At 43.4% G+C, this 23935-nt stretch overlaps 1 protein-coding gene across 5 annotated transcripts in view; it reads right to left on the bottom strand.

Moving 5' to 3' along the window:
• The window catches only part of Nhsl1 (NHS like 1), a 138567-nt gene that overhangs the window by 17839 nt on the left and 96793 nt on the right, over positions 1 to 23935 (bottom strand). For 4 of the 5 annotated variants that reach the window (XM_029532955.1, XM_029532957.1, XM_029532956.1 and 1 more), the window contains exons 3-5: positions 19830 to 19954; positions 6038 to 6230; positions 1678 to 1809 (exon numbers count right to left, since the gene is read on the bottom strand). In XM_029532955.1, coding sequence (XP_029388815.1) covers positions 1678 to 1809; positions 6038 to 6230; positions 19830 to 19954 — 450 coding nt within the window. The remainder of the gene's footprint in view (positions 1 to 1677; positions 1810 to 6037; positions 6231 to 19829; positions 19955 to 23935) is intronic. The other variant, XM_021221247.1, reaches the window with a different exon arrangement.

Here is a 23935-nt window from a genome sequence, read left to right as displayed (position 1 = left end):
ACCCTGCCTTTGGTTCTCCAGAACCCTGCCTTTGGTTCTCCAGAACCCTTGCACTGGAACCAGGTCACTGAAGCGGTAACGGCCAAGGGCTACTCTTCTTACCCAAGCGTTCCTCCAGAAGGGAGAGTAGAAACACTCTTAGATGCCAGTGAAGGAGAAAAATGCCAGTCAAGAAAGAGTGGGTGTGCCTTTCCTCCTACAAGGTATTTAAACTGGGACCCCGGAGGAAAATGAATGCATGCAATCTCTGTAGCCTTGGAAGCTAAAACAGAATCTTGGGGCACTGTAATTAATATATCGGTGTTGCTAGGATAAGCTCATTTTGACTAAAAGACTTGTAAGCAATTTCAGAGATAATGATTCTTGCATCTCTCGAGTGTAGCCTTCAACAGTAAATAAAAGTAAATTAAAGCATCAGGTTAGGCGGCTGGAGAATTGGCTCAGCGGTTAAGAACACTGAATGCTCTTCCAGACAACCCAAGTTCAATTCCCAGCACCCACATGGCAGCTCACAGTTGTCTATAACTCCAAGATCTGATACCCTCATACAGATAAATACATACAGGTAAAACAATAATGCACATAAAATAAAATAAATAATTAAAAAACAAACAAAAGACCATCAGGTTAAAGGAAATAGTATGAAGGAAGTCCACAGGCTAGACAGAAGTGAAGAAGTAAATTTCAAGATAGTAACATTATGCCCCCAGTGGCCATTACTGTGTGCCAGGGACAGGGGAAATAAATTCATTTGGTTTGCCAACAATGAACTCTGTTAAGGTCACCATCCCATCTGTAGAATGAAGAAGGGGGTCCAGAGAGGACGAATTATGTGTGGTACGGTTACTCCTCTGGGGATGATGGGAGTCAGGATTGAACCCCCAGCAGCCTGCTGCTGGAGCTGTGCTAAGCTGGCCCTGCAGACTCTCCTGCTGGGCGCCACTGAGACACAGGGGAGGAAATGATTGCAGGAGGTGCATGAAATCATTACCCAGCATTATAAAGCATTACCCAGCACATGGAAAGATAAGTGTGAACACAACCGGGAAGCAAGCAGAGCTAAACAATTCCACCAGCTTGCTTTGTTTCTAAGTTTAAACAAAAAAAGCTGTGAAATCGTTTGCTTTAGATAGAGGTATTATCAAACACTTACGATCATGTTTTATATTTCTGTTAAACGCACTTAGTACACGTGTGCCGTTGACACACAAGTGTTGGTCAGAGCGCAACTTTCCGGAGTTGGGGCTACGTTAGTTCCAGGGATCAAACTCAGGTCAGTAACCACTCTCTCTGGCGCTGACGTCTACCATTAAAATCACCTCAGGCTGCTACCTCTAAGCAATACCACCAGCATTGCCAGAATTAGAAAGACCTTTTCATCTGTGGGAACCCCAAGATCCAGATAAAAGGCCTAGATGAAAATGAAACCGAATCATAGACATAACCAATATTCAAGATCCCTGGAGATGATAACAGAATTCTAAGTTTCCATAGACCCTCTTCCCCCCCCCCCCTTCTTTTCCAAAGCGGCTCCACTGCACAGAGTGTAACATTCACCCAAGACTTCTTCCAGAAGCTGGCTATAAGGACGTGCGGATCTGATAGCACCGCATGAGGTTAGTGTGGTGAATACAAGCAGCAGGGAAGGCTACAGAATGCAATGCTGGCGGGCCATACCTAACTCCTTCTGAATGATGTCAGGGATTCCTGAAATGGTCTTTCTCCTTTTGACTTTCTTCGGTCGTCTTACCAGAGTGTCTGTGTAAATTAGAGACCGCCGAAGGCTGGCCTGGCGATCGAAATTCTCCCCTAATGTAAGAACAGTGGGACAAGCAAAGCAATGTTATCGTCAAGCAAGCGGACACCACGAGCGCGCGCGTCCTTTCAGAAGCTTGTAAAATGACAAGAACGTATTAATAATGAGGTTAGCCAGTCACGTGGATGATGGAGGCCGAGGGGCAAAAAGAGAAGAAAAGCACATTATCATCAGAAGGCTGTTTCCAGTGTCTGCTGCATGCCCTTCAGGCAAAGGCACCTTCCGCTCACTTCCAGTGTTAATAACACACCGCAAAAATCATTCGTTGTCACCTGAGAACGAATCGCCCAGCAAGTGACTGCTTCACAAAGCGCTTTGATCACAAGATCAATCTTTGTATTTGGTGTGGATTAATGGCAATAGGGAGGTCATATTCATGTAGTCATCCCACAAAGACTAGTATCATGCTAGTGTGTGATAGCAAGTCAAAGTCTGAGCTTACCAAATGTTGGCCAAGGAGGTTAACAATTTGGAGGCGGTGTGAAATCATCATAGCGGTGGTTCTCAACCTGTGGGCCATGACCCTTTTGGGGTTGACTGAATGACCCTCCACAGGGGCTGCATAGCATTTACACTATGAGTCATAACAGCAGCAAAATTACAGTTATGAAGTAGCAATTAAATAATTTCACAGTTGGGGGTTACCATGACATGGGGCACTGTCTTAAAGGACTGTGGCAATAGGAAGGTTGAGAACCATTGCATTATAGTATGAGAGGCAATTTTAATGGAAACCAAAAGCCTTATAATGATAAAGCACTTTCATCACCATGAGAGCCAGCAGCACTGCTGTCGTCAAAGCTGAACTTTTCCTTCCTTGTCCGTAACATTTTAAGGTGCTAGGGTTTGAACCCAGGGTCTTACACATGATGGGCAAGTGTTCTATCAGCGAGCTTTAAAGTTAATCCCATTTCAGACAGTGAGACCCCAGAACCACATCCACAGTTTGCCCAGAGTTCAAGCTGATTAGCACATTATGGGAAACTAGATAATAATAAGGTCCCTGTCAGAATCAGTTACGGACTGGTCTGTTCTGAACATTTTGATTAAAGGCAGTCTTGCAGTATTCTGCATTTTTACATAGTTACTATCTTAGAAATAAGATTAAATATATATATATTCACATCCTTCTATCCTCACCTTAAGCATGAGAAATGTATAAAATTGTCATCCTTGTTTAGTAATGCTATCACAGCTTCAAAGTGTGGTAGATATAGAAACAAGAATGACATGTGAGCCTGGTCTCATTAAAACAAGCTAATTTTTAAACACATACCATCCACAGAAGAGCGATCTGATAAATGCTTGTAAATTTGAAAATCCTTGCAACTTTGCTCTGAATAGAGAAAACCAGAAGGAATTCGGAGCAGGCCCTGAATGGCAGTAGGTACCATCCTGTGATAAACAGGCCACATAGCTACAATGCCTTAAACAGTGCTTAAAAACAGAAGTCGCTCAGTGTTTTATCAGTTTCCTGCAGCAGAAAAAAAGATACTCCTCCTATGGAGGCATTAAAAACGGGCAAAAGTATTACTAGAAAGTTGTGTCTAGTCTCCAGGCATTTTCCTTACTATGGAGAAAGGGGGGGGATCCAAGTACTGGGAAAATTATGAGGATTAAATTCCATCTATGACATTCACATTGTGACCTTAAAAGGCTACGTCACAATTCATTAAGTAGAGGCTGACTTCTGTACCCTGGTACCCTTAACAGCACTCACCTAGCATCCAGTGCCGTGTAGTTAGGAGAAAATTATCAGGTCAATTGAATTGTTCCCTTTCTCTCCTACACAGCATCAGCTCAAACATTAGTGCAAGGCAGGCTGCGAGTGCTTCCTGAGTGTGTTGACCTGTACACTTATCTCTTAGGTAAAGACTTGATCCACGTGGCAGATGATGGGATATAGTCACGTGTGCTCTTTATTTAAAACATCCCCCCCCCCCCCGAACCTTTAGAAATACCAAGTCTCTACAAGACTGTAACTAAAGGGATTAAATCCCCTTTCAGGCCGGTGGCTCACTGCGTTTCTGTTCTGCATCCCTAGGCCCGGGAGGCTCTATTCTGGGATTTGAAGCCTTATATGTATTGGCACTTGTTTTTCCAAAGCCTTACTGAAAAGTCAAGTTAGAGGGTCATCATCACCCACATTAATAAGCATCTAACTATGTCCTACAAGCAATGGCTTTTCTATCTAAGGAAATCTGGAATTTGAGAAAGATGTAGGGGGACTGAAGAACCCATGCCAGTCTAGCCACCCAAAGTGAAAGCTTTAAACATATGGCTTCTTTGGACCAGACTGGAGAAATGCATTCTTTAGAAACACGTGTGTCTCTGTAAACACACAGATCCAGAAAACACACTGATATGTATATAACTTAAATTAACGCTGACCTTCTGCAGAAACGCTAACAACTCAAAGAACTACAGATTGTGGTTTCTAGGACTCAGGCTGTCCGCTGCATCACTGTCAGCATTCGTTCACCTTGTGCGAGCGGAGCGGGCATTCAAAAGCCTCCTTCATAACTATGCAATCCGAATCTACTTAGCTACCAAACAGGTAAGGACGAAAGCCCAGAGAAACAACTCGGTGGTGACCCCTCTGGAAGGATGAATTTTGCTACAAACACTTCTTTAAGCTTGAAAACTACTTTCACCAGCCCCATTTCAAGGCAGGACCTTTGACTCCAATCCCTCTAAGGGTTGTCACATTTCATGGCATGATATGCATAGTTTATAATACTATATTGATGCCTTTAATCCTTATAGTTAATGTCTTCTCATTTAATCATTTCGAACAAAATATAAGCCTGCCGATGGTTCATGAAATAGACAGTAAAAAAATCAGTGTTCTGTAGCATAGCCACTTAAAAAAATAATACTTTAAAGATAATGGGCTAGGTGAGAGGAAGGTGGGCTCATGGAGATCAGCAATGCTATTTACAAGGAAAATGGATTAAAATGCCATGCTGTTTGATTAAGGCTGAAGTTTGTAGAAAATATAAGTAGCAAACATGGGGTTGAAAATAATTCATGTACTTATTAGTCAAGTTTCCATGGAAATTCTAAACATAATTCCCAAATATACTCTAAGATATTTTTTAAAACACATCATATCTAAATGTTATTAGCCCTTGCAAGTTTATAGGTACCATGGCAACAAGCCTTCCAACAGCAATATCCTCAGAAGATAGAAGGAATGCTATGGGGTTTCATCCTAATTGCTAATGAAAACCGCTTCCTTCTGGTCAGCCAGATTTAAGGACATAGGGACCAGGCTGTGTATGGATTTTGACACTCATTATTTATTGCCATGTAATACACCATACTTGTATGGTGGATGCTACGTGTGTGTGTGTGTGTGTGTGTGTGTGTGTGTACACGAGTGTGTCCGTCCCCTGAGGACTACACTCGGGGCTTTGTCCAGTTGCCACCACCTCTTTAACATTTTGTATTTTATGCCCTTCCCATACTGCTGACCAATTAATTCTCTTTGCAAACCGCAGAAGGGATAAGGATGACAAATTTGATTCTTTTTAACAGTTCTTCTGAAGTTGCGAAGCTCAGCTTGGAGCTCTCTGTGTTTTGTTATTCGTTGCCTTAATCATCAAAAAGGTTGATAATTCTACCTGCCAATTAGTAGCCACAGCGCAGCCAATGTGCCAATTCCTAAAGCTGTTCCCTTAACAGAAATGGATCTTTATTTGAAATTTAAGACTCAAATTATAGAAACCAAGGCATGCTTTTATCAGTCTACTAAATTTTTTTTTAAAGATATGCTTTGGTTATCAATTTGCTAGATGCCTTTCTGTCAAGAATTCCCCTCTTTTTTCATTTGAACAGACAAGGGGTAAGAAAATCAGAAACATAATGAAATATTGTTGTTTCACATCTAGAAATATTTCTTATGGGAGTATACAATTTTTGCTGCGAAGAACCACATTTGCAGGATATTCTATGGAACAAAACCTTGGCTAAGAACAGTGCCAGTCAAAAGCCATCTTTTACAGGAATGGCTGAAGCACAGCGTTCTCTGACAGAACATGTGTTGTCAGTCTCCTTAGCTAACAAACAACAGGTGTTTGTCATACACACACATATGTAGCCCGGGCGTTTCCTAGAATGGGAGGCCAGATACATAAAGAAAATGCTCACAACACAGGGCAAACAAAGCCACCAGGGCTCTCCCAAGGACATCCTGACTGTCCACACCACAAAGCATACCAGTTATGTTAATAGGAACCACGTCAGCCTGGACCGTCTGGGCTTGCTGCCGTGTCTTCTCTTCTGGTGTTGGCAGCGGCAGGGACTTGGTCCAGTTTGTCTGAGTATGGAGGTCGGAGAAGTCACCTGAGGTTGGCGTTTTAGGTCTCCTGATTCCGATAAATCTTTCTTCTTCAGATGAAGACACAGAACACTGCAGAGAGAGAAAGTGTGTAAGCAATTAGCAGGAAAAGTTACAAATACAGTTTATTTTAAAAAGTTAGACTAATTCATAGCAAGTCCAAGAACGGTTCCTTTTAAGATCAGAGCAACAATCCTCTCCAGCATATGACTGACATTCCACATGTATGACCTCTCGCATTTATGACAACAATCTCCTCTTGTATATGACATTCCACATGTATGATCCACCCTGCCCCGGCCTGGAAAAAGGTTCTGCTGGCCTGCAGGGCCTTTATAGCCTTCCAGTTTTTCTTAGCTATGCAGGTTAGAAAGCGTATGGACTTAGACAAACGTTAGAAGCTCGGAGAAAAGTCATAGCTAAGCCCACCAGTTTCTATTTGTATTACAATTCAGTTTCCCTCAAAGTAATTCTTAGCTTCAATCTTATTTCCTTTAGGCTCTGACCTCAAGGAACGCTTTGAAATGATGGGAGTCATTTCATTGTTGAACTATCTGTGCGCTTCTAAAGCCATCTATACGGATAAAAAAAAAAAAATCACTGTGAAATTGGTAAGTTTTAAGAGGCTGACTAAAGTGGTTCTCTGGGCCTTATCAGAATTCCATGACAGCATTTTAGCTGTGCCTTCTTCGATATAGACTAGCATCCTCACTAGGGAGCCCTTCTTCAATGCCCCTCTCCAGCAATACCTGAAGATATGTAAGGGAGAAAGCTGTGTTGGCAAGCATCTTATGCCAGACTTCACAAGAGCTCGCTGGCAGCCAGTTCTGTAATGAGGGTGACCCAAGAACTCAGAATAAACACCGTGCTTAAGAAGAAGAGCAAAGCCCAAAGGACAATGGAAGAGTAACTGGCTCTTACGAGGAGATGGCTACTTAAGATATACAATAAATGTCAAAGGACCAACCAAGTTTATAGAGTTTGAATTCAAGTATCACCATGGAAATAAGGTGTTTAAGAAGAATCCTACTGAAGAATAAAGGGTGGGGAACCGTCCCAAAGTAGACACCTGTGTCAGCAAGCAGGTCCCAGATCAACTCAACCTCTCTCCTCCAATCCCCGCAAACTGACATAGAGCTTCGTTTCATGTTAAATAAAGGACCTCATACTGTCAGCTCTCTTTCTCATGACTTCCGGGCATTTGTGGAGACTTGTCTAGCTTTCAATGGTTCGTCTGAATGTCTTCTGGCATGAGAAAGTTTCTAATGGGACAAAGATGAAATAGAAATGCAGAGAGATATCACTCCATCATCTCAGACACAAGACCACTGCCACCACTGTTGAGTGCTATAAAACAAACTTCCTGCAAAATACCCATCCCTTTTACTAGTTGAGTGGCACCAACCTGAAAATCAGCATAGGGACATACTCAAAGCTCCAAAGACCCAGCCTCCTCTGAAATATCTTCTCTTTCTACTTTGCTAGAAAGAGGTTGTCCTGCCTACCTTCAGCCCCTGGAGGTGTTTCCTCCTAAGTCGTAACAAATGTGCACCGTCGTGGTTGTGAAGTAGAATGCCGGTAAGCGTGGGCAGACCCAGAAAAGAGACGTTAGAAAACCAAAACCTATGGACTGACAAGCACCAGTCTTTCTTTTATTGCAAGGACAATAACAATAATCATGGAAATAAAAAAAAAGTAAATCAGCTGGGCAGTTGTGGCGCACACCTTTAATCCCAGGACTTGGGAGGCAGAGGCAGGCGGATTTCTGATTTCAAGGCCAGCCTGGTCTACAGAGTGAGTTCCAGGACAGCCAGGGCTATACAGAGAAACCCTGCCTCAAAAAAACAAAACAAAACAAAACAAACAAAAAAAAAAAGTAAATCATATCATTAAGTATCTCAATATCTATGTTTACTGTTGCTACCTCACAAAACACAAAGGGACCATTTAGTTTCTTTTCCACCTAGGGAAAATGTGGGTTAATATTTGTAACTTGAAAAATACACTCAATGTGTTGAGCATGTGTCCCTGACAACTTATTTGGCACCACTGTTCTGACGAGACCTCACACAGATCTCTACAGAATTCCCTTGGAACATTCCCAGCGAGATGGCTCAGGGCATAAAGGTACCTGGCACCAACTCCGATGCCCTGAGTTCAATCCCAGGAACCCACTTGAAAGGAAGCACGGAGTCTTGCAACTTGTCTTCTGACCTCTACCTGCACACTGGGGGCTGTGGTTGCTCACACATGTACAAAGGTAAATATTCAGATCATCAGACGGATTTCTGAGGTATCAGAAGTAGAGACCACAGATGTAAATCCACTAGTTGCAATCCTTCTGCAGTTTTGACGCTCTATCTAGTTAAGTCCGACTGGTAACACATATTTCTCTAACTGTAAGGTGCAGACACACACACAAATGCATGTTAAAATTGATTCTATTTGAGAATTTTCATGGCAGTTTGTAGAAAAGCCACACATCTGGTGGGGAGTCGCGAGTGAGTTAGAAACTACAGCAAGACAAACAGCTTGAAATAAATACAGCATTAAATTTGGAAGGTGGTAAGGACCAACTCCTGCCCAAAAAGCTGTAAACAGGAAAAGTGAAGGTCCGGGCTGACGGAGAACAGAGCTGCTCACTTATTATGTGGCACAGCCAAGGATTGGGGACAACCCTACCCCCCTCTGTCTCTTTAGCACCCTAAGGAGGCTCTGCAGGCCCACTAACCTACTTTCCTTTCAGTTGGCTGATGATGTCAGAGCCCACAGCTTTCATAGCCAGGCAGAACTTCCCTGCAGTTTTGGTTGCCATGGGAGGAGCCCCAGAACAGGCGACAGTGTGACAACTCACTCAACAAAGCAAATCCATTTGGCCAAGTTCTCAGAGCTCTCTTCTCTGGTGAGCAAATTTCCCAGGCAAGCAGAACACAGTATGCAAATGTGGCTGTTTCACAGTACAGCCATCTACTAAAGAAAAGGCCAGGGGTGGGCGACTTTCAGAATGATCCAACCTCCAGGCCCAATCTGTTTATAAACATGACAAGGACCAGGAACACCCTGCTGAGACTCGGGGGCAGCCTTTCCTATGGTTTCCCTTAAGAAGGACGGGCACTCTATTCGATGCCCGCCCCATGGGTCAGAGGCCTGCTTGCCAGCTTCATTCAGCAAAGGGTAGTGGACTGTAGGAGGTAGGCTGTGGTAAAAATGCCTACCTCACCACAGGAGAGAATGGTCCCTTCCTTTTCTGGAATGTCTGCCCTCTGGCCACAAGTGAATGGTTTTGTTTCATTCCTCATAGATACTGTGAAATGTTACCTCTCCACAGGCCCTACAAGCCCCTTTACAACACAGGTCATTTAGTATTTGTTATAGTGAATGGAAGATGACTATCTTAGTCTGGGTTTTATTGCTGCAATAAAACACAACTAAAAAGCAAGTTGTGGGGAAAGGGTTTTTATTCATTCAGCTTACACTTCCACATTGCTGTTCATCACTGAAGAAAGTCAGGACAGAACTCAAACAGGGCAGGAAGCTGGACACAAGGATGGCACCACTCACTATGGGCTGGGCCCTCCCCCATTGATCACTAATTGGATTACAGCTGGATCTCATGGAGGCATCCCCTCACCTGAGGGTCCTTTCTCCCTGATGACTTTATTTTGTGTCAAGCTGACTCACAAAACTAGTCAGTACAATGACTAGTGAAAGTCTTTTAACACCCTGGCTACTGCACCAGCCCAGTAACTCCTCACCTCCCTCTGCTCTGTTTATCACCCTTTTCTACTCCTCCCAGTGCAGCAATATATTCTCTTTTTCGTGATACTCCTGTCCCCAAACCCTTCAGAATCCTTACTATGAATTTCAGGCAAGCCAAAGATGGAGAGACATCAGAAGCGGGCATTACAGCCATAAAGAAATAGGGGAGGGAGGGTTGCGGGGAGAGGTGGGGGAAGTGCAGTTAGTAATGTCACCCTTTTAATAAGATGATACAATGAAACGAATTTGCTTCTGAGAAGCTCTCGACTCACCCCCTCTCCCTGACACTGTCTAGTAATTATGCGATTATTTGGAAGTATGCCCTGTTTCTGAGCCTCAGCTTCCAAATCGTTAAAACATCAGGAACAAGTATTAAAGCACCTATTTCATGGGATTCTCACGGAAAATGGAACTCGACTTGGGAACAAGTCCTGGAATGTTCCAAAGTATGTTGCTAGGATTATAACATTAGGAACTGCCTGCCTCGTGATAGAGCTGAACACAGGATGACCTGTGAAGCCAGGATAATCAGACCCTTATTTTTTTATTTTTTTATTTTTTTAAAGTAGCTGCCAAAAGCACCTAAATCCATTGCTTCGGGCAGAAAACCCCATGCGGGCAGAATCAGAGACAGGAAGATTGGGAGGGTGGCCAAAGTTTCATAAAACAGACTTTGTCTATTGTGGCATTTTCTTTGATGTCTGGCCTTGAAAAGTTTACTAAAAGTAATCATCATTATCCAGGCAGAAGGTATGCTGTTCCAGGCACTGTACACGGGGCTTCACAGACATTCATATACGTAACTTATAACACTCTGGGGGTGGGGGTGGGGGTGGGGGCGGGGGCGGGGGCGGGGGGTGTATAGCACAGAGGTATCATCTACCTCAAAACTCCAATACTTTCGAAAGCAAGAGCAGTGTGCTATTAATAATTACACAGGAGGGCAGCTGCAGACCAGGGCTGTCCCCGGTGAACCACATGTGGCTTCATCTCTTTACAGTTCAAGAAACCAAAGCTCAGGCCAGGCAGCACAGGCACCAGCCTGAACAGGTGGGGAAGCCACCTCAAGCCTGTGATCTCAGCTTTGTGTCCCAATGAGCCTCCTGTTCATGGTTCAGGGCAATGGGGGAGGCGCCTGCTGTTTTCTTCAAAGTCTTCCTTTGATTTAAGTTATTTCCTTTAACAAAGCCTAAAACACCCCCGGGGTGCCAGTTCAAAAAATAATAATAATAATAACAGGAAATAGGAAAGACAACTCCAGTTTCTGTTGCTACCACCAAGGCCAACCATTTATTGCCAACATTCCAATCCAACGCATCACTCCAAGGATAAATTTTATGTAAGAGGTTGAGTAACTGGCACCCAGTGCCCTTTCTCTAAGACAATGGGGCCTCTGTGCCTGTTTCCCAGAACCAATGGACACACCATCTCCTAAGGGCACCTGGAGAACTCCCCACCCCACCCCCCATCTACCTGCAGGAAGCAGTTTGGCACCTGTAAGGGCTCACCCTTCAAACCGAACATGCTCTGAATGCTGAAGGAAAAAGATCAGCACAAGAACAAAGAGGGGAGACTTGGTTTTTGATTTGCAGTTGAGGCATAAAGGCCTTTTCAAGAATTTCAAAATCCACTCTGCAGACAGCACTTCCCCTCAGGGCACATTTGTTTGCTTTTTTTTTTTTTTTTTTTTTTTTTTTTTTTTAGTTATGCAGCACAAACAATTGGGAACACTTTTTTTTTCCTTGCCACACTACATTACCACTTTCACTATCAGGGACCTGTGGCTCTCATTAGCAAATTACCTTTCTTCATCCCTTAAACAGATTGTTGGTACCAGTTCTTGCATAGGGATAATTAGGCTAATTATTCTAGCACAATTAGCCAGTTAGCCAGAGGAAAGAAGCAGGAGACATCCCCCCCCCCCCAGGTTCTCTTCTCTAATGGGATCACCCTCACCCTCTGCTCCGTCAACAACTCTCATTTTAGGACAGAGAGCTCGCATCCCAAGCACTTCTGGAAGTGTAATGTTTGCTGGATGCAAGCCAGATAGATGCTCCTCATTAGACCTTGTGCAGCCACAGCCATCTGTTACCTTGTGAACTCTATATTCTTACCCTTCTCTCACCACGCCGCCCCAAGCCTTCCCTCAAGAGTGGCTGCTTCTGCAAGCTCTAAGGCTCTTTGCATGGCTTTGAGAATTAAGTTGTGGGTTTTTTTTGGGTTTTGTTGTTGTTGTTTTTAACCCTGTGAGAACTGAATTGCAGCTGAGCCTTAACGGGGAAGTGACAGACCGCTGGTGTGGAGAGCCTTGTGCAGTAGCATCAGCTCACTGATTCTACAAATCCCAGTAGAGACCTCGGTGCATTCCTAAACTAGTCTCTGCTTTTGGTATCAGGTTCTGCTGGCTCACGCGTTCAGGGTCCACACTGCAAGACTCCTGAGTGCCTGCAAATGGGCACAGGCGGCTTCCCTTCCTCATTGCTCTTCCGTTTCTCAGACCCCGTAGCTACAAAGGCTTGGACCCAGCCTCCACGTCGTCTTCCAACAGTCCCCAAGACACAACAGAGCAAACCCACTTCTCTCTAGAGCTAACTTAGGACGTTCACTTTGGAAGAAATGACAGTATCTGTGCACTGAGTCGTCTGGCCTGAGAACACTTCTTCATGTCATAGTTCGGCTCTTTCAGGCTACACTAAAGCTTCCTTGCACTAAAGCTTCCATGTATGCTCCTTACTAAGTTTACTAAATTTAGTTCCTTACTAAATTTGGTTCTTTTGTCTATTATAGTAATTTTAAAATTCCATCTCTTACTCCAACTTTAAATACAAAAGCTACTGATTTCTACATATTAACTTGATACCTTCCTAAATCAGTGAATTACATTATTTATAATAATTCAAAATTTGTATGGTTTTGAACTTATCAAGTATGCATATTTAAGTGTGCCAAGAGAAGTAATACAAGCAACAAACTTTCCAAATATTGTGCTTATTATATGGGATACCACTTTTATTTTGTTTGTTTTGTACCACTGCACACATGAGCTCACGGGAGTGTTAAGCAAGCATGCAATCACTGGGGGGCAGCTCCTGCTGGAGATAGTGTTTTTCTAATCGTGCCAGATGGTTCTTTCCATTCAAAGTTAGGTGGTAATACTGGCGGCTACTTTCCTTCTCCTATGTCCCATTCTTACCTGTATGGGAACAGTACACACAGCAAGGCTAGCGGACAACGTTTAGGACTGGATTCTCTCCTTTCATCTTGGGTTGAAGGGAGAGAACTCAGCTCCTCATCAGATTTGCATAGTAAGCATTTTGCCCACTGAGCCATCTCCCTAGCCCTCATCTCAATTGTCTTGTTTTCTGGCTATTAAACTATATTCAAGACCTTGTCAATATCTACTATTTTAATTACATGTTTTATCCACAGCTTTATTAATATATTTAGCATTAATAGTTGCCATCCTTTATCTAAGTCCATACATTGCCGTTAGAATAATCTGTGGGTGACAATGGAGAACTTGTCTTTTAATGAGCTGCCAGTCATGTTTCCTAACGATTTATGATTGGTAAAACTGGTCTTCATCAGTCGCGCTGGCCAGTTAATCTGCTTCTTAGATTCTCTGGTAAGTGCTGGCTTTGTGTTAAACTAATTCCTTAAACAGAACTGAACTCGGAGCTGGAGAGACGGTACAGCCATTAAGAGAAGAGCCCTTACTGTTCTTGCAGAAGACCTGGGTTTAGTTCCCAAAACCCATACAGCAGCTGATGGTTGGCTTAAACTCTACGTCGAGAGGATCCAACACCCTCCTCCACCTCTGTGGCACTTCACACGCATCATGCACATACATACATGCAGGCAAAACACTCCACACATGGAATAAAAATGAAGGAATCTTTAGAGAAAGAACTGACTTTTCCTTTTGCTCGGGAACTGTTTCAAGCACTGGGCCCTGCCCCTTTTCCATAAGACGAGTCTATTAAACATCCCCTCTCTTCTGGTGTCAGATCTGATATATCACATAAATTTAAGTCATCACTTCCAAAATTGCCTACATCTCTTCCATAAGGTGGCCTATTCAAATTATACTTGTAACCTTCCCTCCTTCAAAAAATGTTTAGTTGCTTCATCAGGAATTCAGCTGGGAAGTAGACAATTTGCTTAGTATGTTAAGGCCCGAGGTTCTACTCCCAGCACCACTTTTTAAAAAAAGAAAGAAAAAGAAAAGAAAAAAAAGTGAGTGATTTCCTACTAGCCACATGTGGTGATTTGAATATGCTTGACCGAGGGTGTGGCTTTATTTGGAGTAGGTGTGGTCTTGTTGGAGGAAGTGTGTTACTGTGTGGGTGGGCTTTGAGACCCTCCTCCTCGCTGCCTGGAAGACAGTCTTCTCCTGGTTGCCTTCAGAACAAGATGCAGAACTCTCAGCTTATTCTCCAACACTGTATCTGCTTGCATGCTGCCATGCTTTCTGCCATGATGATAATGAACTGAACCTCTGAACCTGTAAGCCAGCTCCAATGAAATGTTGTCCTTATAAGAGTTGCCTTGGTCATGGTGTCTGTTCACAGCAATGGAAACCCTAACTAAGATACCATGCAACAAGTAAAACTCATTGACTTTCCCTCCCTCCCTCCCCCCTCCCTCTGTCCCTGGAGGTGACTGGGTTTCTTTCTGTTCTGTTTTTAAGAGGGTTCTGAGAATCACATAATTGGATTTGGACAAGTCTGTTGTAAGGGAAATTGGGACAGTTAGCAGATAAATGTTTAAGTCCAGGTCAAAAAAAAAAAAAATGTGTATTTAAATCTGGGCAAGGTTGCACACACCTGTACTATCTAAGCCCTCAGAGAGCAAAGCAGGGGGATTGTCATGGATTCAAAGACAGCCTGAGCTACCCTCTGAGTTCCAGGTGAACTTGGGCTACAATGTGAAATCCTGTTTTTAAAAAGAAACATAGAAATGTAGAAAACTTCCATATATGGGATTTAGAACGAGGAGGGTTCATTAAGATTACTTAAGGCCTGAAGCTGTCTCAGAGGAGCAGAGGCACATGATTTGAACCTATGGGAGACTCTATATTCTTACCCTTCTCTCACCACCTGGGACCAGGAGGTCATGTAAAATAAAGGACAAGGGGACCAGGAAGGAGCGCGGTGCTACAAACACTAACTAAATGCTCTAAGAGGATTCACACATGATGCTGCTGAGAGGCCAGGGTGAATTCTGGGAACCACCGGTTTGGTACCAGGGAAGTGACTACTGGACAGGAGGGTAGTTTCAGTAGTGAGCTGAGGATAGAGGCTTGGAGGGCTTCAAAGAAGACTGAACAGAGGCAGTGGAGACAGCTAGTCTAGCCAGTTCTTTGGAGAAATAAAAGGAAAGGAAACTCTGGTGGAATTGGAGGGAGATGAAGGTCAAAGGGAGGTTCCTTCAAGATGAAAGAAAACTCAGTGTATTCACATGATGATGGTCATGATGCAATCAGGAACCCATTAGGCCAAGGAAGGAGGGACAGGTTGCACATCTGATGGATAGGGATTTGCTTTATTTGTTCCTCTGGGAAGATACTGGGTGCCTATTGAATGCCAGGCCCTAAACTTGACACTTGGGATATAATGGGAGAGAAAAGGATTAGGGATGGTTTACCCATTGTGGGGGGCAGGAAGGGGTTTAGTGGATACAGGAACAGGTACAAGTGGGGCAGTCACACAGTGTGTAAAAAGGATGCCTTGTGACCGCTTTGGTTTTCCAGAGACTATATCAGACATGGGGATGCAGGGTTTGGAGCTGTGAGAAGAGGTGACTTGAGAGAACAGCAGAATGAGCGGATGAGTTAGCATGCTGGTGTTAGGTTAAGGCCACCCATAATTAGTGCAATTAACATGCCCTGGTGCCTTTCTTTAGCCCTGATGAGTTAAGTAGGTGAGATTTTTTTTGCTGGGAAACTGACAGTAAAAACAGCGGCAGAGTTGAAAGAACACACAGAGATGGAGACGAGATGCAAATAATTTCCGTAATGAGCATTTAGAAGGATTGAGACGGAACAATTCAGATGAACTCCAGCAAGTCCCATAGGTCACACTTCAGAAATAAACCTAGAACCTCTACCACTGCCGCACCTGTCCCTGTCCCCATAAGTGTTTTCTTCCCTGGATTACTGCAGTAGCCTACTGTCTGCATCAGCCATCAACTCCCTAAGACCACATCTCCATGCACTACATTAATTAGCAATTCATGTCACTTCACTGCTCTGTTCCCATAGTGACTTCTCGGCTTACCTAGAAGCAATCGGCCTGAGGTCCTTCATTGCCATCTTTGCGTGCATGTGTGTACGTTTGTGTATTTGTATGTGTGTGTGTGTGTGTGTGGACACACATACACACAGGCCAGAGAACAACTTGTGGAAGTCTGTTCTCTCTTCCCACCATGTGGGTTCTGGGAGCGAACTCAGGTCACCAAGCTTGGTGACAGGCACCTTCACTAGATGAACGGTCTCATCGGCCCCAAGTGAGTTTTTTTGTGCTTCACAGAATCAAGAAATTACAAACGTTAATACAACCAAGAATGATTTGGCCCAGGGTGCTAAGGGAAGAAGAAAGGAGGAAAGGAAGCCAAGAAGAGAAGATGGAAGATAATAAACAAGCCAAAGGGTGGAGTAATGGAGAACAGAAAGAAAAGCAAACTGAAGATAGAAAAGGATACTGGGCAAGGAGATGGAGAATGGAACAAATGGGAATAGGAATAACGCCACCCAGGTATGAAGATGCCAAAATGTAACCCACTACTTCATATCCTAAGGTTTGAAAATTAGTTTTAAAAAAAGTGGGAAAAAGAAAAAAAGAGGAGGTTTGATATGATGGTGGCCCGGTTAATTTGAGTTGTTGACCCGACAAGCTAGAATGACAATGGGAAAGGAGTCACAATGAGGGATTGTCTAGATTAAGTTATCCTCCACGTGGACATGTCTATGAAGGATTACCTTGATTAAGAAAGACCCACCCACTGTGGGTGGCACCATTCCCTGCACAGGGGATTGAGTAAAGGTGGGGAAGGTGAGCCGAACACTAGCATCCATGTAGTCACTCCTTACTCTGCACTCAGCTGTGGGTGTGATATCAATAGCTACTTCAAGCTCTTCCCCACAATGATGGATGTAACCTGAAGTAAAACCTTCCTTATGTTTCTGTTGTCAGGGTACTTTTATCACAGCAACAAGAAAAGAAACTGAGATAGGTGGCGTGGCTGGTTAGTTGTGATTTAATTAATGTTATCCTAACTAATACTAACACATTGTATAACATAAGATAAATAGATAGATAGATGATAGGTAGATAATTTTTATTATTCTGAAACATATTTATTATGATCTCTCTTTCAGGGGAGACCTTGGTCATTACTGGCAAGCATTCTACCTCTAAACTATTTCCTTAGACCTAAAGCAAACTTTGTGACAAATTGCTTTGAGATAAAACTTAGACTTAACAACTTTTTTTTAAAAAAGTGGTGGCTGGTGATGGCTCAGCAGTTAAGAGCACTGACTGCTCTTCTGAAAGTCCTGAGTTCAAATCCCAGCAACCACATGGTGGCTCACAACCGTCAGTAATGAGATCTGATGCCCTCTTCTGGTGTGTGGGAAGATAGCTACAGTGTACTTATATATAACAATAAATAAATCGTTTTTTAAAAAAAGTGGTAATACTTAGTGTATGTATATTGAAAAACAAGAAAAGAACAGTTCCTTTTAAATATCATCAGTGATGCAGTCTAAGGATGTCAAGCCACAGAATGAGTATTAACCCTGTTTAAATCACAAAACTTTATGTGAGCGAATAAGTATGATTTTTTAAAATGGTTGTGTGCTTTCCCGAGAGCCCAAATATAGGAAGGCTGTGGTGCAGACATTTTTCCCATCTGTGACTTGACAGGGGGAGGGTAGAGAAGTTCTTAGAGAACAGTTCTTCCACACATGGCAGGGAGTCTCTGATCCATCTGGTGAAGAAGAAAGCACACGTGAAGAGGCTGGCAAGACGGTTCCGTGGGTAAAAGCACTTGCCACACAGGCCTGATGCCCTGAAGGTGGAAGCTATGGTAGAAGGAGAGGACTTCCAGAATGTTTCCTCTGCCTTCTGCATGTGTGTGTGTGTGTGTAGATCTACACATGAGCATGCGCGCGCGCGCACACACACACACACACACACACACACACACAATCATAAACAAGCATTACATTTTTAAAAAGGAAAGAAAAGAAAGACTATGTAGGCTTGAGGAGTTAGGTCTGTGGTCCCACTTTCCCGTTCCTGGTCCAGGGGTGAAAGTGCGATCAAATCTCGCTGCGTTGTCAGAGGGAGCAAGCAGCCAATGAGAATTTAGACTCCACATCTTCATTCTACTAAAGATGCTGGAGAATTGCCATACTAAAGCCAAGCTGATGGCAGGGACCTCTCACACCTTACAATGATACCTTATACACCTTACAAAGCCATGCCACTCCTAGACACCATTCCTGGCTCATTCCTAGGCGCTATTTCTGGGTCCATCATTGGCTTCTCCTCCTGTGGTGATCAGTGGAAGGCTGGGTACATGCGAATCTCAATGTATACTTCACCACTGATTTTTCATTCTCCTTATTCATGCCAATAAAGAAGGATAAGAGTTCTTGATATTCGGGAACAGATCCATTTTGAAATGGCTGCCTGTCCCATTATATAACAGTAAACAGCCATCTTATACTTAGCAAAAAAGATTAGCCTGATATGTAAACATACCCTTAAGGAAATGCAAAAAACTACTGTTTTAAAAGTGGTAAAAGTCCAGGTAAGGATGGAAGCAATGGAGAGCCGACACTCCCTTCAGGTCTCTGGGGCACTGGCATGCTCTGGACTACCTACCACACACTCCCGCCACACACGTGCAGACAAAGTAAAACAATGGAAATAGATCTTCGAGAATGTGCTTCCTGGAAAGGAGCCCAGCTCAGTCCCCTGAATCTTACTTTGTTGAATTGATTCCACTGTCTGTCCACATCCCTGAATAAAATGAAGAGAAGATGATGGAAGTAAAAATGCCCACACACTTTGATTCTTTCATGTGTATTAAGTCCTGAGGAAGTATTGACTGTGATGTCGTCTGTTTATTACAAGAGGTGGTGGCATGAGGAAAAGGAGATCAAGGATGAGAAAAACTAAGCAAAAGTCTTACACACCTGGCCTGGGCCAAAACACACTTTTGAAATAGTAGCTTTTACTTTTTGCTGAATAGATGGTTTCCGCCTCTGTGGCCCTGTCTACGGGCTTAGGCCTAAGAGCACAGTTTCGGGGACAGGATTTTCCAATTGTAAGACTATTAAGGAGGTTTACGGGCTATACAGGGCGTGCTCTTGAAGGGAACCGAGGCCGTTCTTGTTGGGCCCACCCAGCCACGCCCTTGCATCCCGTTAATGAGATGCATCCACCAAGATGTGACAGTCAAGAGGCCGCTCACTAGAGCCCCATGCCATGTCCCACTAGAGCCCCATGCCATGTCCGTAATCCCTCAAACTGCAATCTACACAGAAATCTCCTACTCAGAAGCAGCCTTCTTTGCCATTTCTCCATTGCTGAGGTATCTCTGACGAAAACAGAGCTCTTCGAGAGATGACTGAGCTCCTGGTCCTATGAAAAACAAAACGCTTTTGAAAGACATCTTCGCTACTCAAAACGTACAGATATAAAGAATACATATTTGCTTTTGTGTATTTCTGATGGGCTCTTCCAACCAGCTCCATCAGGAGACGATCATATAGAGTCAGGGTACTTTTGTCAAAACCAAGAAATGAACGCATGACCTGACAGTACGCAACTAGAATGACGACGGGTTCATCTCCTCTGCAATGGGGTGCAAGGCAGAGACTGAGGCTGAGTTGGGGCTCACCTTCCGGTCCGTTTCTGTATCTTCATCTTGATAATCGTCGCATGGGCTGGAGCTGGCTGCAAAGGTGGGTCCCTGAGAATAGTACTGAGAACTTCGGCAGCCATCTCGCCTCAGCTTGTCACATTCTGCAGGGGAGACAGGCAGGGAGGGTGAGAAATTGTTAGAAGGCAGAACTTCCCGAGTTCACTTTATTTAACTTTTCCAGTAATAAATATTATCCTAAGAAAACAGAATTTCAAAATAAGGATATAAGTGAGTAAGGATTATTAAGGCACTAAATATTACTTTAATGCATCTTCAGAGTACACCACAGCACTATACGGTAAACACTTGTCGGCAACGCTGTTCGAGGAAATTAAAGGCTAACGTAATTAAAACTCATGTTCAGGATGCCAGGCAAGGAGTCGGTGAACTCAGAATTTTACCCCAGGGCCTTAGTTACTGTTCTATAATTGTTGTCACAGAACTACTGATTATATTTTAACAGCTTTTCAAAACCCAAAACACAAGCGATACCCAAGCCTTGTTGGCTTCTAGGACTTAGGAGAGGTGATGGGAGAGATCCTATGATGATGGTGGTCTCCCTTACTTTACAGGGAGACAGGGTGGTGGGGCACAGGAAGGAGACGGGAGGGGGAAGAAAGAGGTGAGAGCCCAGGACACTGGAAAAGAAACACACAGCTCTGCAGATGCCAAAATCACTCGGCCTGCAATTTCATTTTGATATCAATTGTCTTGTGGGGCATTTCATGGGAAGCTGCCTGCTAGCCTGAGATATCGGCCACGCCACAGGAGTTCCTGGCAGCAGCATGGTCTCTATGCCCTGACTGGGCCCACAGGCTGGGTTCTCCAAGGGAAACCACTGCAGGGAGGACTCCCAGCCTCTGGGCTAGTGGGTGGGGAACACAGTGGAGGCTTCTCAAAGCACCAGGACCTTTTCTGTAGCTGCCCAGACTCAGACTCAGACTCAGTAAAGGAGCAACTTCCGGGCAAGAGGAGCTGTGATGTGGTTCTCTTAAACCCAACTTTCTAGAGCAGCAGCAGCAAAGAAACCAAGAAAACAATGTGCTGTTCTAAAAGTTTTCTCTTTGCAGAGCTTTTTAAAACCATTCCCTAACGGCACAGCACCAAACTTATGCCTTTCCACAGCTCCTGGGTAACACAGGACCTACGATAGATAGAGAAGGGCAGTCACTCTGTGAGAGATAAAAGCATGAGGCTTTTGTTGTTGTTTTCAGAAAATAAAAGTCCTCATTCTTTATCACGGTGGCGTGGATAGAGGAAGTTTCTAATTCAGAACCGTAAATCAGAATTAAAAAAAACAAAACAAAACAAAAAAAACATGACATGACAATAGTCATGGAGGTCTCTGAAAATGTCAAGGTAAGTGGAAAATGAACATCATGAGATAGCTAAGTAAGAGTCAGTCAGAGTCAGTCAGCTATGGGCTGGCAGCCATTCATACAACATCTGAAGAGCAATCTTCAAGTGCCTGAAACTTCCAAGAACCAAAGGATTTTTGAAATTACATTTACATATGCATTTATTTATCATGTATGTGTAAATGTAACTTCACTCATACAATCTAGCCCCGTAGACAGAGAAATATTTTAACTGTTCCCCATCAGTTATCACTGTTTCTAAGACAAATACAAATGATGTATATCCTCATTTCACTGAGATTATGTTAAAGTAAACATGAAGAGTGGTTTCCAAATGGGATTCTCTGAAGATTAATGATTCTTAAATATTGGATTTGATTTTCTTTTTAATACCTACCTCATACGAAAATTAAGAGCACAATTCAATAGTTTTACATACCATATTTTAGCACAACCCAGTGTGTTCGGTACTTAACTTTTGCTACTAAATTCACTCGCCTATAGCCCTAGAAATAAGCTGTCCCAACCCTGTCTGTAACGGAGTCTTCTAAAGGCTGAAACAAACCTTGCAAGATAACCACTCATTACTACCTATGCTACTAACCAATCAATACAGACTTTCAAAAGCTTGACAAATAAGGGAAAATAAAGATAGAAGCCAAAGCCTTTAAACTAAATGCTCTTGTTTACAATCTCCTAACCATGTGAAGAGTGGGAATGGTGACAAGCGCCTGCAATCCCAGCACTCGAGAGGGTGGAAGTGAGAACAAACGGCCAAGGCCAGCCTGGGCTAACACTGATAAGTCATGCCAAAAAAAAAAAAAAGGAAAAGAAGAGGGAGGAGGAGGAGGAAGAAGAAGAGGAAGAAGAGGAGGAGGAAGAGGAAAAAGAAGAAAGAAAAGAAATAAGAGGGGGAGGAGAAAGATGAGGAAGAGGGGGAAGAAGGAGGAGGAAGAGGAGAAAGGAAGAAAACTTTAATTTTTGTTTATGTATTGATAATATTTGAAGCATAATTTTCTTCTCTAGGAAGTATGGACTCTTGGACTAGCCCATTTCTAAGAGTGATATTACTTCTCATTCTTTGGAGAAATGGCTAATAATATTAAGCACAGCCAAAATGATTGGCACACGTTAAATCTTAAGAGCTCAAATCCTTCAGAGCAGCCACCCATTCATGAAACATCACGAAAGGTTAATGACTCTGAGTTCTGTACTTCCAGTGTGTGGTACTGGAGTCTCCCAGTGTGAATGACAGTGCGTGTTTTTCCTATCATGACATTCACGGCAGAAAAATGCATACATTGCGGTCTAACAAACACTCACAGAACAAACGCAACAGGGTACTGCACCTGAGACTAACAGAGATAGCATGAGCTTAGGAATTGGCAGGTGGCCTTTTTTTTTTCCTCTTATCCAATTTCTAAAATGAAGTAAAGTGACAAAATTCCACTGTCACTTATTCCAACCCTAGGGGACATTTAGGGGAGTCTCCTTTATCAACTTGCAGTAGATCTTGGCTTCTAAAACCAGGGTTTTATTCATTAAAATGAGGTGTACTGGGTGCAGGAGCCAAGAGTGGAGCAAAGCACTATGAATAGACAAAGGCTCTTCCACTTCAGCGAGAGGCAAGCTAACTGCAACACAGTGCGTAACTGACAGTCAGGTTACACCGGCAACTCCAAGACAGAATCGAGATCCTAAATGGAACAGCAGGCCCACGTTCAGCACAGGCTCTTGGAATAGAAATGGAGGTAAAAGCTGAGCTATTGTTCCAGAAGGCCTGCCTAGATAAGGCTCACTGCTCGTGGAGGCCTCTGCTTTCCCAACTATGGAATTCCCCTCCTTTCCTTTCGCAAAGGAAAATAAGTTCTTCAGCATAAAGAACCAGCATAAGTATTTCCAGGGAGCCACACTTTTAGCAGGGAAGAGTAAGGTCAAAAACGAGAGAGCCATCTCATGAATTCAACTCACAAGTGGCGGGGCTGGAGAGATGGCTCAGCGGGTAAGAGCACTGACTCTTCTTCCGAAGGTCCTGAGTTCAAGTCCCAGCAACCACATGGTGGCTCACAACCAACTGTAATGACATCTGACGCCCTCCACTGGTGTGTCTGAAGACAGCTACAATGTACTTACATATAAATAATAAATAAATATTAAAAGAAGAAGAAGAAGAAGAAGAAGAAGAAGAAGAAGAAGAAGAAGAAGAAGAAGAAGTACTAGTAGTAGTAGTAGAAGTGGCGACAGAATCGACCGCAAGGAGGCGACAACCTGACATTGGATCCCTGGCATAAGTATAAAAAGAGCACACACCTAAAATTCTAGTACTGAAGAAGCACAGAGGAGGGTCCTCAGTGCTTGCTGGTCGCCTATTCTGGCCAGTCCGTGAGCTCCAGCATCAGTGGAAGTCTGTCTCCAACATAAGGGACAGGGAAGGAGGAGGGGCATGCTCAATGGGGGGGGAGGGGAGAGAGAGAGAGAGAGAGAGAGAGAGAGAGAGAGAGACCCTGCATTTCTTTTTTTTTTAAATAATTCTTTTCTTTTTTTTTTAAAATTAAGATTTTTTTTTTTAAGATTTATTTATTTTGTATATGTAAGTGCACTGTAGCTGTCTTCAGACACTCCAGAAGAGGGAGTCAGATCTTGTTATGGATGGTTATGAGCCACCATGTGGTTGCTGGGATTTGAACTCCGGACCTTCGGAAGAGCAGTCGGGTGCTCTTACCC

This window comes from Mus pahari, chromosome 21 (assembly GCF_900095145.1).
Source record: "Mus pahari chromosome 21, PAHARI_EIJ_v1.1, whole genome shotgun sequence".
Lineage (NCBI taxonomy): Eukaryota > Metazoa > Chordata > Mammalia > Rodentia > Muridae > Mus > Mus pahari.
This window is presented reverse-complemented; position numbering and strand designations above follow the sequence as displayed.